General features: G+C 34.2%; 1 protein-coding gene across 1 annotated transcript in view; it reads left to right on the top strand.

The window, feature by feature from the left end:
• The window catches only part of MYO9A (myosin IXA), a 301,341-nt gene that overhangs the window by 212,895 nt on the left and 72,478 nt on the right, over nucleotides 1-15,968 (top strand). The window contains exons 26-31 of the mRNA XM_063090574.1: nucleotides 1,357-1,469; nucleotides 5,621-5,763; nucleotides 10,850-11,073; nucleotides 11,550-11,666; nucleotides 13,271-13,459; nucleotides 14,858-14,905. Of these exons, the coding sequence (XP_062946644.1) occupies nucleotides 1,357-1,469; nucleotides 5,621-5,763; nucleotides 10,850-11,073; nucleotides 11,550-11,666; nucleotides 13,271-13,459; nucleotides 14,858-14,905 (834 nt within the window). The remainder of the gene's footprint in view (nucleotides 1-1,356; nucleotides 1,470-5,620; nucleotides 5,764-10,849; nucleotides 11,074-11,549; nucleotides 11,667-13,270; nucleotides 13,460-14,857; nucleotides 14,906-15,968) is intronic.

Consider the following 15,968-nt stretch of genomic DNA (forward strand, 5'->3'; position numbering starts at 1 on the left):
CTATGTTTTCTTTAAGAAGTTTTATTGTCTCAGGGTGTATATTTAAATCCTTAATCCATTTTGAGTTGATTTTAGTATACGGTGAGAGGTATGGATCTAGTTTCATTCTCCTGCATATCGATATCCAGTTATCCCACAACTTCATGAGTTTAACTCAGAGAGTCTACTGCATTTCACCTGAATTTCTCCTTTCTGCATCACAGCCTAGAAACTATCTCAAGGCAGGTGTAGGACTTTTTTTGTTTCCCATCTCTAAAGGATATCTATCTTTTGTCTTGAAAACTGCTTTTAATATTATTTTGTCTGGTTTTTTTTATTTGTTTCAAGCAAAAGCAGAAAACAGGTCTCTGTTACTCAGTTTTGTCCAGAAGCAGAAATCAGTTCTTTAAATTTTAACAACTGAGGATATTTTTCTGTTTCTGTTGATAAGGCCATAGTCAAGCAAACCAAAAGGCTGAAAAAAGGATATTATAATTATAGAAAAATGAAATATTAGGAAATGACTTAGAATAGGCAACAAAGTCTCTCCTCAGAATGGGACTGTCTTTAGAGAGGCACATTATAAACAAATGGAACAAGAATTGCCAGCTGAAATTCATGTTCCAGTTTGATAGCTTATAAATTGTTTATAATTTAGACCATTAGTGATGATAATGATCCTTTATTCTTTGGTCCTTTGGTTTTTCTTTCTTTTTTTTTTTTTTATAAATATGACCGGTAAGGGGATCTTAACCCTTGTCTTGGTGTTGTCAGCACCACGCTCAGCCAGTGAGCTAACCGGCCATCCCTATATGGGATCCGAACCCGGGACCTTGGTGTTATCAGCACCACACTCTCCTGAGTGAGCCATGGGCCGGCCCCCTTTGGTTTTTCTTACCTTTCTTTGGTCTAGCTCTTTTAAATCCCTGACTGGATATAAGAAGAATCTATAATACCAAATTAAGCCGTAAAAGTAATTACCACTTTTAGAACAAATAAAAGGAGATATGAATGACAATACTTAGCACTCTAGACTTAACAGATCCTGGATCTTTTGTCTATATCTTTAAGTGGTTTTGACTTTTTTCTTACCTTTCCACTTGAGATTCTTCATTAAATTGTCAGATAATATGAACTGGTGGGTCCTAGTCAGCATTTTTATTGACCCAAGTCTTCCTTAATTCAGATTACTTTAGGAAGTTAATGGAGTTTTTGGTCGCATCTGTTATTTCAGTGAATCTCTGAATAATATTAAAGTATTTTTGTGTATTTTTTAACAGTTGTGATTTTTAAATAATTCTGTAACCTTGTTTTAATTACAGTGCTATCATATATGTACTTGGTTTTAAAGTCTTTTGCAATATGTAATTATTGCAGACATCACAGAGATTTTCTTCAGTTGGTGAACAATCAAAGCTTCATAAAGCTATGTCTCAAGGAGAGATTACAAAGTTGGCTGTGAGACAGAAGGCTTCAGATCCAGATATAAGGTATGAAGTATACACAGAGTTAATAGGGGAAGTATAATTTTATTTAATAATTGTAGTTAAATACTGAGCCTTTTTTAAAAAACATAACTGATAGAGAAGCTGCTTTTGAAATTAAACTCCTTTACTGAATTTCAAAAAATATTAAGTACCTAATGTTGATAGGCATATAGTAGTTCAGAGATATATAATGAATTTTATCTTCTTCTGTGCTTTAGAAGTATGATTTAGGGGAAGTCTCTAAATCATTATATGACTTGTAGTCTTTTGTTGTAAAACTAGAGATTAGACCAGATGAGACTGAAAATATGTTCCACCTTTGGACTTGGATTCTGTTCTGAGCTAAGTGTTGTAGAAATGGACCTGGAAAGGACTTTCAGGAAATAATTCTGTTCTTTTTAAGAGAGCTCATGGAATTATTTTTCAAATAAATTTCTTTGTCCCTTATTGTGTTATATAAGCATGTGGGCCCTCACTGAAAATTTCAAGATCATGTTGAAATCTTTCTGGTTCATAACCCTATTAAAGACTACTTTCTCACTGACTGTAGAGGCATAATCTAAGGTAACCCAAATCCAGAACAGATTATATTGGAAATCAAATATTGAGAAAAAAGATATAATATAGTAGAAAGAACATATACCTGGAGGTAGCAGATTAAACTTCCACATCTTCCCCCCAAATTGCTAAAATGACCAGACGTACAAAGGACCAAAAAACAAAACAAAACAAAACAGAAACAAAAACAGATGTGGAAAAAACTGCAATAAAAGTGTAGTATCCAAAAAGTAAATAGACTTTAAATTTTAAATGTCTTGATGGACAAGAGAAAGCTGAATTCTAAACCAACTAGGTAAAGCTAAGAAGTTGACTGACTCTCCCTAGTCCTAGGACAAAATAAGAAATTTGTTCTCTGAAAAGAGTAAAAGAAAAGATCATTGGACTTGGAGTTTATCAGATACAGTTGATGGCTGAGGCACATGATTTAGACAAGGCAATTTAATGACTGTTTACATTCTGAATGTACGATCCCCTAGCTCTTTTTCCTTTGCTCAGCTTCCACATTTCCCATACTCTCTAAGCAACTGGTTCAAAGAGTCTTTAGGACTTTTGGCTAGCCCTCAAGGAAAGACATGAAGATATTGATATCAGGGGCTCTATCTGCAAAATTGACCAGCCAGATAACCCTATAAGGAAGACTATAATCTAGGATCTCCACAATACACACTAGAGCTTCCAAGCAGCTTTTTTTTTTTCCTACTCTTTTTTTTCCCCCCTGCTTGGAGGTAGCTGGCTTGTATGGGGATCCAAACCCTTGACCTTGGTGTTATAACACCATGCTCTGACCAGCTGAGCAAACCAGCCAGTCCCTTTTTTGCCTACTTTTAATCATAATCAGATACCAGTGATCACACATTTGAGAAAATACTTTATATTGAAGAAACCAAAACTAACAGATAAAATACAACTTGGAGGAAATAAACTATGCAGCAAATAGAAAACTTCAAGACAGACAAATACAAATACCCAAAGACTTTCTGTATAGTAAATATAATTACATTTATTGAAACTAAACAGTGTACATGAAAGAGAAACTTTCATAATAAAAAGAGCTTTAGAAAATTAAAAATTTGATAGCATAAATGAACAACTCAGAAGGTTAGAAGGAAAATTGACGACATACCTTAGAAAGTTGAGCAAAAAGATGAAGGGGTAGAAGAGATAAAAAAAAATTAGAGAATCAGTTTAGGAAATCCAATGACCCGATGATAGGAGCTCTGGAAAGACAGAACTGAGAAAATGGAGAGGAGCAAATTATTAATAATACATTCAACTAAATTTCACAGAACTGAAGGATATGAGTTTACAGATTGAAAGGGCCCACTGAGTGCCCAACATAATGGATGATAATTGGCCCATATCAAAAAACATGTTGTTGTAAAACAAGAGACAAAAGGAACCTCCATTATGATGATAAAAGTAACTTTTCACATGACAGCTGCACAGCAAGCAATAGGGAAACCACTTCATCTTGGAACAGGTTAGAAGGCTCTGGGAAACATTTCATCAAGAAGATGAAACTGATGGAGTATCTAATGTTTGTTGAACATAGTGAGAAGAGATATACACAAAATGGGAGGTGAATTGTATGTAGAAAAGTGAGCAAATGAAAAACAAAACAATTTTCATGAGTAATTGAAAAAGAAACCTCTAGAATCAAATAAGTCATGTAGGGAACTACATGCCTTGGTTGTGAATATTATTTGCATAATAATAATAAATACTGAATATTGCTACAAGTAAATATTGTATATTGATCTAGCTAAAATTACAGTATAATTCTATTGGTGGTACATGTTAGTGGCGGGAGTAGGACAGGAGTGGTAGAAGATACTTAATCATTATCTGTGGTTGTGAGTATGACAGCAATATAAGCATGTTTGATATCAGAAGAATCAGTTAAATCCATTCAGAAGGATTCTCTCCAGGGAACAGGAAATGGTATGAGTGGCAGAAGGATGCTGTTGTTTGTAATATGCATTGTAGAATAATTTCTCTTTATAATATATGAATGTATAGTTTTTTATTTAAAAAAAGAAAGAAACAAAAGAAGAAAGCATGGGCTTCAAAACTAGATAGGCCTGATTTTAACTTCCATCTCCATCAGTTCTCTGAGCTTCAGTTTGCTCATATGTAAAGTAAGGATAATAATACCTATTTATCATGGTAGTTGTGAAAATTAGGGATATCATATGTAGTTCCTGTCACCTAATATATGCTCAAGTATTTTTTTTTATTGAGTGAATGAACATACAGATGAAAAAACAAATTAATGTACAAGTAAGCCTCCTAGTACAAGGTTAGAATACATAATATATGGTCAGTAAATATGAGTTGTTATTATTTGAAGGTACTTCCTTGATTTATATGATTAAAGAGGATGTATAAGCTCTAAGAGGCAATGTAGTGTAGTAAGTGTGATTCTCAACTTTGTTACTCACTGGCTGTATAACCTTGGAAAGCTACCTAATGTTTAAAGTCTCCAGTTTTTCACCTGTAAAATATTTATAGTAGTTTGTTAAAAGTAATGTCGTTATAGTTAAATAAGGTAATCCTACATATTAGTCTGTTTCTGTTGCTTATAACAAAATACCTGGAACTGGGTGTTTTATAAAGAAAATGAAATTTATTGCTTACAGTTTCTGAAGCTGGGAAGTCCATAGTCCATTTGGTGGTGGCAACAGTGACCCAGGGAGAGAGAGAGAGACAGACTCTCCTCTTCTTTTAAAGCCCTCAGACCCATGCCCCTCACCATCATTTTTAATCCATTCACTACTGCGTGGTCCTACAATCCAATCACCTCTTCAAGGCTCCACCTTTTAATTACTATAAAACGATTTCCCACACTCTTAGCAGTCACAATGGAGGCTAAGTTTCTAATACGTAAAACTTGGGAGACACAATTCAAGCTTCACTGGGTTTTGGGAGGACATAATTCAATTCACTACATCCTGTATAAGTACTTAGCACTGTGCCTGGAGCAAGATAAGAATTCAAATAAGTAGTGGATGTTGTGGTAATTAATGATATAGATAACTCATGAATATAAAATAGTGACATTAAAACTTTTATTACATAATGGTGAGTGGAAAGATTTAAAATGGTATCTTCATCATGATTGCAGTGATGTTAAAATTGGCATGCTATGGATAAATACTGGGAGGAAATTACAAAAATAATGTAAACTAATGTTTTTTTAAAGTGGTAGTATTAGGGATTTCTTTAAAAGTATTTTCTTTGTTGTTAAATTGTCTATATACTAAATCCAAGCTGGATGGAGGAGAAGAATGAAAAGATATCAGTTTGAGAATCAGAAAACCTGAGTTGGAATCACAGGTCCACTGCTTTGTAGCTAATTTATTTTAGGAAATTATTTAAATTTTTGGGTCTTATTTCTATATTCAAGATGAAGAAACTATCTACCTTCCAGGTGAAGTTTAAATGTGAAATTGAAGGTTAAATATGATTAAATTTAAATGCAAAGTTTAAATGAGCTAATATACTAGAAAGGTTCATAAAGCTCAAAGTGATATATACAAATAGTATCACTGGGATATGCTGATTTTCTTTTTTACTTTTATTTTTTTAAACAGACCTCAGAGAGCTAAGATGAGATTCTGGGCCAAAGGCAAACAAGGAGAGAAGAAGACTACTAGAGTGAAACCTGCCATCCAATCAGAAGTTTCAGCACTGTTTGCTGGCTCAGATGTGATTCCAGCTCAGCAATTTCCAGATGGTAAAAATGGATAAAGGGTGGAGCTCATCTTCATAATTTCCATTTACTCTTTCTGAAAGTTTGCTGTTCCTGAAGTATTTATAATTGCAATTATGTTGGCTAGATATTCTAATGAGATAGAACCAGGATTGTTAAATCCTTCCTTACCTAAATTTTAATTAAAAAGTTACATGAAGGCAAGAAAATGTGGCACAAAACAATGAATCATCAACCACCACAAGAATAATTTTGAATCTTGGGTTAGCCTTACTTTTCTAAACTGTAAAAATTTAGCCATCATTCCTTCATCTAACCAAGTATGTATTCTTAGTAATAATAAGAGCAGCTAACACTTGAGTGCTTACTACATACAAGGCACTGTACTAAGCATGTTATATGTATTAACTCAGTTGATCTTCGCAACAATATTTTTTTGTTTGTTTACATTATAGTTTACTGTGGGTGTTGTACATTCTACGGGTTTAGACAACTGTATAATGACATGTATTTGTCAGTATAGTATCATACAAAGTAGTTTAATTGTCCTAAAACAACTGTGTGTTCCACCTACTCATTCCTCTTTCCCCTCAACTCCTCTCTCCCCCGAACCACTGATCTTTTTACTATCTCCATAGTTTTGCCTTTTCCAGAATGTCATATATGTTGGAACCATGCAATAGGTAACCTTTTCACATTGGCTTCTTGACAACAGAGAGGCAATACTTAAGTGGTTTGTGAGGCACAAAATTGCAATTAATAGTTAAATATTACATCTTAAGGTTTAGAGTGGGTCCCATTCACTTCTTTCACTTAGAAATATACATTTAAGTTTCCTCCATGTCTTTTCATGGCTTCATAGCTCATTTCTTTTTAGCACACAACAATTGTTTGAGGTTGGTATGGTTATCATTCCCAATTAATAGATGAGGAAACTGAGGCACAGAGAAATTATTTATTTGTACATATATGAGGAGACTTCAAAAAGTTCATGGAAAAATGGAATTAAAAGATAAAAATAAAAAATATAAAGTTTATTTCTCAACATAAGCTCTATCAAGTGCAAGAAACTTTTGTAAGCAATGATAACAGCCATTTAAACTGTTCCTAAAGAACTGAGGGTCCTGGGAATTTAACTAAGTCAATGCAGTCTTTCTTACATTATTAAATGAAGAAAAACAGGTACCCTTTAAGCATTTTTTAAGATTAGTAAACAAAAAGAAGTCAGAAGGAGCCAAATCAGGACTGTAAGTTGGATGCCTAATGATTTCTTATCAGAACTCTCGCAAAATTGCCCTTGTTTGATAAGAGGTATGAGCAGGAACATTGTCATGGTGGAGAAGGACTGTGTGGTGAAGCTTTCCTGGGTGTTTTTCTTCTAAAGTTTTGGCTAATTTTCTCAAAACACTTCCATATAAACAAACATTATTATTCCTTGGCCCTCCAGAAAGTCAGGAAACAAAATGCCTTGAGCATCCCCCAAAGCACTGTTGCCATGACCTTTGCTTTTGACTTGTGTGCTTTTGCTTTGACTGTGCCACTTCTATCTCTTGGTGGCCATGGCTGTGATTGTGCTTTGTCTTCAGGATCATAATGGTAAAGCCATGTTTCATCTCCAGTTAAAATTCTTAAAAGAAATATTTCAGGATCTTGATCCCACTTATTTAAAATTTCCATTGAAAGCTAAGCTCTTCTCTGTAGCTGATTTGGGTGCAACAGCTTTGGCCTCCGTCAAGCAGGTTTGCTCAACTGTAGACTTTCAGTCAGAATTGTGTAAGTTGAACCAACTGAGATGTCTTTGGTATTGGCTATTGTTTCCGCTGTTAATCTTCAATCCTCTTCAGTTAGGGCATGAACAAGATTAATTTTTTCCTTACAAATCAGTGTAGTTGGTCTGCCCCTGCAGGCTTCATCTTCAACATCGTCTCATCCCTTCTTCAAACTAGTTATCCATCTGCAAACTGCTCTTTCTTTGGGGCATTGTCCCCATCAGCTTTTCTTAAAACACCAATGATGTCACCATTCTTCCACCCAAGCTTCACCATAAATTTGAAATTTATTCTTGCTTCCATTTCAGCAGAATTCATGTTGCTTTAATAGGGGCTCTTTTCAGACTGATGTTTTATCCTTCTTAGTGCCACAAACTAGATCCTGTTCAGATGTTATAACAAGTTAGTATGAGTTTATTTTGGTGCAAAAAAATTTGTAATTCATGCATAATTTTTTCATAATGTGTATTTCCCATGAACTTTTTGAAGATCCCTTGTGTAGTAATTGGAAGAGCTGAGACTTGAATTCAGGCAGTACAGCTCTGTAGTCTATATTCTTAACCACTGTGCTATATATCAAGTATCTACTACATGTCAATACCTAGCAAATGCCTGGCATTTTCTCATGTAGCTGTTATGTTAACATTTGTGTCATGAACCACTTAACGCTTTCAGAAGTACCCAATAGTTAGTTTATGTATGGAGAAAACTAAACTTTCTAAATGCTAGAGTTATTTTATTATTATTATTGTTATTATTATTTATACATATTTATGGGGTACAGAGTTGACTGTCAGTATTTGTCTATAGTATGTGATGATCAAATCAATATTACATGTTCATCATTACAAATCGTAATTACTTTTTGTGTCCTTTACCCAGTTACTCCCTACTCCCCCCCACCCCACCTCTAGTAACTGTAGGTCTGTTCTCTCCTTCTGAAAGTTCAACATTTTATTACGGTCTGTCTGTCTTTGTTTCTTAGCTCTCACTTATGAATGAGGACATGTGGTATTTCTCTTTCTTTGCCTGGCTTATTTCACTTCACGTAATTTTCTCCAGGCTCATCCATGTTGGTGAGAATGGCAGAATTTCATTCTTTCTTATGGCAGAGTTGTATTCCATTGTGTATGTACCACATTTTCTTTATGCAGTCATCTGTTGGTGGACATTTTGGTTGGTACCATATCTCGGTTATCGTAAATAGAGCTGTGATGAACATGGGAGTGCATATCCCTTCAACGTGATGACTTCCATTCCTTTGTGTATATACCCAGAAGTGGGATTGCTGGATCATATCGTAGTTCTACCTGTAGTTGTTTGAGAAAGCTGCATACTGTTTTCCATAATGGCTGCACTGATTTGCACTCCCACCAAGGTGTAAATGCTGGAATGATTAATTCTCCAAGGATTCTAGTAATTTCAATATTAGAAACTTACCAGTTTTTCCATATCCCTTTTCTCAGGCATGCCTGAGAGTTTTTAGCTACTGTGTAAAGATGTTAGCTATCTTCAACAGAGGTATACATCAGAAATGGATATATGGTAGTGAGTGGGTGAAATACCAACATTGACTAAAATAGAGGTCCTACGAAAAGAGTTATTATCTTTTACAGAAGGAAAGAACAGACCCAGTTACATTAAGTAAGCAAAAACTTCTCATATCTAGGGTGAAATAAAGGCACAAGGAGGAATGATCACCAGGCTTCAGATAGAAATGGTTGGGCTGGAGCAGAGGCACCTCTCAGCTCTGTGTGTCAGAGGAAGGTATGATAGAGAAGTTAGACCCCTGTCTTTTAGTTTTGTGGCTTTGCTACTATCACTTGACACACTGATGCGGATAAAAAACAGTAGTAAATTAAGTGTATATTACAAATTTAATTTGGAAAAGTTAGAATTCCTCACCATTCCCTTACTAAAGTGATCTTTCTCTCTCTCTCTCTCTTTTTTTTTTTTGGGGGTGTGTGTGTGTGTGTGTGTGTGTGTGTGTGTGTCCTCTTACTGTAATAAGATCAATTTCTTATATCTTGTCTGGTTGACAGTAATTATTCTCAATTTTTTATTTTCTACAGTTATGTTTTTGCTGCTAATTCCCAAGAAAGAAACATAAAGCTCTTTAGTTGAGAAAATATATCATAAGGAAATATGTATAAAAGTTAGGATTATGAGGAAACATGTATAAAAGTTAGGATTATAGCTTTTTACTTATATTTGGGTAAAAATTTATTAAGGTAACCATTGTTTTCAATGCTAAAATGGGATTATAGACAATTTCTTTAGTAACCATTATTTCTTTTATTTTAAGAAAGATACTGACTTTGCTAAATGAAATAATTAGATACTTATATCCAAGTTATATAGGAATTAAAATCAGTTGATATCAATTTGAATATTTGTATACTATATCTTTATAGTCTTTATTCTGTGGTCATATCTGAGATTAGGTTTGTATCAATCCCTGCCTGAGGTGGCATTTAGCATGTAGGGGCTACTTTTTTCCTTTATTATCAGAGTTAACTTTCAGATGGAGTTAGGAGATACCACTGGACAGAGGGTAAGAAGCATACATGTTGAGGAAACAAGTGTGTGTGAAACCAGAAAGGCCAACATTCTCATCAAACTCCAGACAGGGCTCTGGAAAACCCAGTCTAGTTCTAGATTGTAATGGACTGTATGGAATCCAATTTCTCCAGTGTAAACAATAGCAGAGAAAAATTGTTGTGCTTGTCAATGTTGTATACAAAGCCAGTTCAGTTCGTTCCAGGAATTCTGTGAGTAATTCAGTTCCTTGGGGGATATATAAGAACATCCTAAATACTGAAGAGAACCAAGCAGTAATAAGCCAGTTGAGTTACCTGGCTCCCTACCAGGTTGACAGGCTACCACCAGATATTACCATTGAAATATTCATGGCTTTAGACCATAGTAAAGAAATAATGATAATTATCAAACTTTGTTTGTTGAGCTTGTATGTACCTGGATGTTCTTCCAGTCGGCATTTAATATGCTAGCATGGTTGCATGTTCTCCTCTCATTTCTTTGGGCCTGAGGTCTTTCAGATTCAGGTTCTACAAAGCACTTCCGTGCAGGTTTTCAGTATCAGACCTCAGCTCCTTGGGAGATGTGTTAACATTTCCCATTAAAAAATGGTAATTCTTAAATACATTTTCTGTACAAATTTTTTGCCTACCTGCCTGACTTCAAACATTAATGTTATTGCTTTTCAGATGTTTGCATATGTTTCTTTCAGTGACTTACTAAGGAACTTAAAAAGAAGGAGGTGGAGATTATTAATGTTTTTACTAAATATGTCTTTTTGGATACTGTATCTTGAATTGTAGACTTCGCTGAGTATCACCCAACACCTCCTTTGAGCCCAGAGCTGCCTGGTAGTTGCCGGAAGGAGTTCAAAGAGAACAAAGAACCTTCTCCAAAAGCAAAACACAAGCGAAGTGTAAAGATCAGCAATGTGGCTTCAGATTCTGTGCATTGGCAAAATGACTCTGTCCAGATCATAGCCAGTGCCAGTGATTTAAAAAGCATGGATGAATTTCTTCTGAAAAAGGTACACTTTGCTTGCTGAGTTAGGCGTCTGCACAACGTTGGATATGGAATGCTTGTATGTGTGAGGATTAGTACATCCTGAGATATCTAGATATCAAGGTTACATATGCTTGAATAAATTAAGTGGTCTGTTTATCGGAAAGGTACAAATAATACAATATGCATTAGTCAGACTTAGGTAGGTAGGATTTAAGGTTTTAAGCTTTATCATTAGCTTCCATTTTACTATAGTTGTCACATTACATTTTATATGTGAAGGTGAGTCTTGTCATTGCACTCTTGAAGTTTTTTTTTAGAACGGACCTTAGAAATCATCTAGTAGTAGTAGTAGTTCGGCTATCTAGAAATACTTTTACCTGGGTCCCTATGGCTTTTACTTTGAGGACAAGTCATTATTGAAGAGACAATGTATCTACTGTTGCATAACATCTTTTCAATTAATAGATCATGTATGAAAACTCTTTCTCTGATCCCCAGATGAATGACCTAGATAATGAAGACAGCAAGAAGGATACACTAGTGGATGTTGTATTTAAAAAAGCCCTGAAAGAATTTCGCCAGAATATCTTCAGCTTTTATTCATCTGCGTTGGCGGTGAGTTGGGCTATGTTAGGAGATATTCAGTAGTTCACTTGGTTAGAGTGTGGTGCTAACACCAAGGTCAAGGGTTTGGATCCTCTTACCAGCCAGCTGCCCCCCCCCCCCCAAAAAAAAAAAATCTGACAGTGCTGTAGAAGATAATATCCCTGGTTTTTGTTTTAGGGACAGGTAAAGGAAAGCATCCTGAATGACTTCAGATTAATCACTTCCTAGAATTTCCCTGAGTAGTTTTTTCCCCCCTTATGAGTATTTTTTCATCTTTTAGAAATACTGACTTCAGATGTTGTGGGTATGATTCTATTTCACCCAGTGGCTCTCTAGTATTTTTAGTTCTTATATTCCTTATATCTGTGTTTCCAAGCTATAACTTCTAATTCTCCTGTGTGGAATGTATTATTTATTTTCTTTCAGTGGAATTAGGGCTGTTGATGTTCACTGATTTCTATATATCAGTTTACATCACTTTCAAATTTAATTTATACTTTCACATGCTAGTGGTCATGTTTTAGAAAATTTATTTTTGGTGCTAAAATATATAATAATTAATGCTTTGGTCTGTAGAATCGTTAGCATTTATGAATTGTCATATTCTGTAAAAAATAATTCATATTTAATTGATTTTAGTTCACTGTGAAGAGAGAAATCAGGAAAACATTTTAGTGTATACTCTACTTTTATACCTTTCTCAGCATAAGATTTTTTTTGCTGTTTAAAAACAGGAACCATGCAGTCTGAGAGCAGGAATTTCAAGACTATAATATAGAAGTCAGCTAATGGAAAATTACTCGGTTTGAGGAGGAACAAAGTTGTCTACATTTTTCTAATTCTGCCCAGCAACTTAAGCTCTCATGTCTTTCTCTGCCTTATACCTCTGTTTCCTAGATTAGGGACTCAGGGATGTTGGATGCTCCAGTGTACTTTGAATCACATGGGAAGAGAGAACATTGTGAAACAGAGCTTAGTAGTGGTTTTCTAACCCTGGATCAAAAAAGTTCAACATCTAAATCTGAAAAGATGAAAGGGAAATAAATTCTAAATGTATATAATACTTTTTGATTACTTAAAACCCTTTTTTTCCTTTCTTATAAAGATTCCAGATCTCATTTAAATAAACTAAAAGGGATTCCATGTAGATTCCTTTGCAAGTAATTTGGTATTACTCTGGGCATGTCCCTCGTCTTTGGGAAGGTTACGTGATGTATCATTAGGCTGAGATCCAAGTGTTCATTCTTTCAATTTTAGAGTACAGCTATCTAAACAAGTTATTTTCTGGGGAGAAAATAATTAAGAGGGATACAAATAATCTTTGTAGCTAAATAAAATTAAAAAGCCAGATTTAAGAGAGAAATTTCTAGAACTTACTGAAAATTGTTTGAACTGTTAGGTCTTTTACTAAAACTTAGAAGGTTTTATTTTGTATCCGTTCCATACCATAGTGGGAGTTAAATACCATATGACCTCATAGGCATGCTCATTAGAGAGTATAGCATGATACTAATCTTTATTCTAAATATCACCCAGTACAAGTTTTATCAGTCTTCTGTATGTGAAGAATTTCTTGATAAACACCTTACATTTCTTCTCTTATTGCTTATTAGATGGATGATGGGAAAAGCATACGTTATAAAGACCTCTACGCATTATTTGAACAGATTCTAGAAAAGACCATGAGGCTTGAGCAGCGCAATTGGAGTGAATCTCCAGTAAGAGTTTGGGTCAACACTTTTAAAGTATTTTTAGATGAGTATATGAACGAATTCAAGACTTCAGATTGCACAGTCACAAAGGTAAGTGTGTGGATATATTTTGATTTCTAAAAGGATTCAATTATGAATTCTTCTTAAGAATCTGTTTGGGAGAACATGTCAACTTAACACTACTTTAGATACTCCAAACTCCGTACTCTCTTATAAGTTCATCAGGCTGTATTTTCTAAACCTTCTACAATTAATACATTCTTCACTGAGTGAAAATATGTTGTGCCCTCAAATTTATACTCTCAGCTTTAATAAAGATCAGTTACTGAATTTCGTTTTGAAATGGTTAAAGATATAACTCATTACATCATCTAGTGGCCTTTATATAAGGACCCACAGATTTTATTTCCCCTTGAATTAGGTTTTAGGAAAATGTGGTTTGGGGAAATCTGTATAACAGTAATAATAACCTTTATTTTTTGGTGTCTACTATGCCCCAAGAATTGCAGTAGATGTTTAATATTTTATTTGATTCTTGCTTAAGCCCTCTTAAATAACTATTATGAAATCCATGTTACAGAAGAGATAGCAGGCTTAGATAAATTTATCAATATGTTTCTTTTTAGTACCCTAGATGAAATAATTTGGAAAGTCACATCAGGAATACCATCAGTCCTTTGTACTGATCATGTTCCATTTTATTTTTAGTTATTCTAGTTTATATGTATTTAGATTTGCAAACTGTGTTAAATTATTTTTGAAGTAGTCAGATATACACAAGCCCTTGAAAGTTCTTCTGTTCTAGATTTCGGTTAAGGTCTTTATTTTATGCAGAAGATTTTTACTATACTCTTACTGGCTTTGTTTATAAGTTTAAAAGGTTAGATTAAGATTGTTCTATACTATGGCTATCAGGAATATGTCATATGTAAAAGAGCTTTTTCATGTTCCAAATGATACCTTTTTAAATTTAGCTCTGTGATAGATGTTTTGGCTCTGTGTTTTCTAGAGCCAAAATATGTAAAGTAAAATCTTTAAAACTAATAATCATTAGATTAATGATTAAAATAGGGTTGGCCAGTTAGCTCACTTGGTTAGAGTGTGGTGCTGATAACACCAAGGCAACAAGATCAAGGGTTCAGATCCCTGTACTGACCAGTTCCAAAAAAAAAAAATCCTTTACAAAATAATTAATTATTAAAATAAAATAAACAAATTAATATGATGTGGCTTCTGGACAGAACTGAGGTTTAAAATGAGAATAATTTTTAAAGTATTCTTCCATTCCATTGCTTTTATTAGCATTTTTACCTAACTTAAACATTATCTCACATTTATTTATTAGTGCTGCACAGTTCCTCATAAAGAATAAAGAGCTGCTTATTCTATTACCTGTTGAACAAATATCTCAACATTTGCAAAGAAATCAGAGAATATGTTAGTCTCTGTTATCACAATTTCTGTATTTCTGTCTACTCTCCCTGCCAGGTGCCAAAAACAGAAAGAAAGAAAAGAAGGAAAAAAGAAAATGATTTGGTAAGTTATATTCTGTTTTTTATGTTATGAAAGTATTTTCAGATTGATGGTCTGAGTATATCATATAATATTTCTATGGATACATTTAAGAGTAGGTTTATCAGGTACCTAGGGAGTAATCATTTATGCCTTTACAAAAATTCAGAATGACAAATGTGCCTTGAATTCAGTGACCGGACTTGTTATGAATGGTGGGTTCCTAAAATGGCAGAAAACTAAAAATGTTTATTCATGCAAGGTATAGATATGATCCTTTTTCTGAACTAAGGGGTAGAGAGGGAGCTTTTTAGGAATTTTTCCTCATTTCTAAAGAAAATGAGGGCTATTTAGGATTTTACAAATATAAGTACTTGCAGTTCAGAAGACATTTTCCAAAGATATTTGAGAAAATTTTACCATTATTTATGTTTTTATCTATTGTATTATATATCTCTATTGCATGTTTTATGATAATTTCTGTAATTACAAGGATGAATTAAGTCCTAGAGGAGTGTATAATCTATTAGTGGAGAACAGGAATTTAAAAAATTATTACTGTCAGATGTGATAAATATTATAGTAGAAATAGTACGGAGTGCTGTTGAAATATAGAAAGAAGGAATAAAGGAATGCTTTGCAGAAGAAAAGATATTTTGCTAGTTCTTGACAAGTGAGTAGTAGCTTAGGCAATATCTGGGCCAGTGGGAAGGAATATGTACAAATGCGTGGGAGTGAAGAACCTGGCAAGTTGAGCCAGTACTTTGATTGGTTTAAGTGTTACATGTTTATATGGGGGTGGATGGAAAAAAAGGTAGGAGTCTGATTAAGACCCTACCTTCAAAATATCTCTAGTATCTGACCATTTCACATCACATCCACTGCTATCACAACAGTCCAATACACTATGTATAGCCTCATAATTGGTCTATCTCTACGAAAAACTCTAGTGATTTCTGTTGTTTCTCAGAATAAACCCGAGTTCTTACCATGACTATAAGGTTTGAAATTATCTTGAGGGTGACTGCCTCTCTAAACTTCATTTCCTCTCACCTCCTTGTTCCCTGTTTCAGCTATTTTGCTGCCA

This window comes from Cynocephalus volans, chromosome 3 (genome assembly GCF_027409185.1).
Source record: "Cynocephalus volans isolate mCynVol1 chromosome 3, mCynVol1.pri, whole genome shotgun sequence".
Classification (NCBI taxonomy): Eukaryota; Metazoa; Chordata; class Mammalia; order Dermoptera; family Cynocephalidae; genus Cynocephalus; species Cynocephalus volans.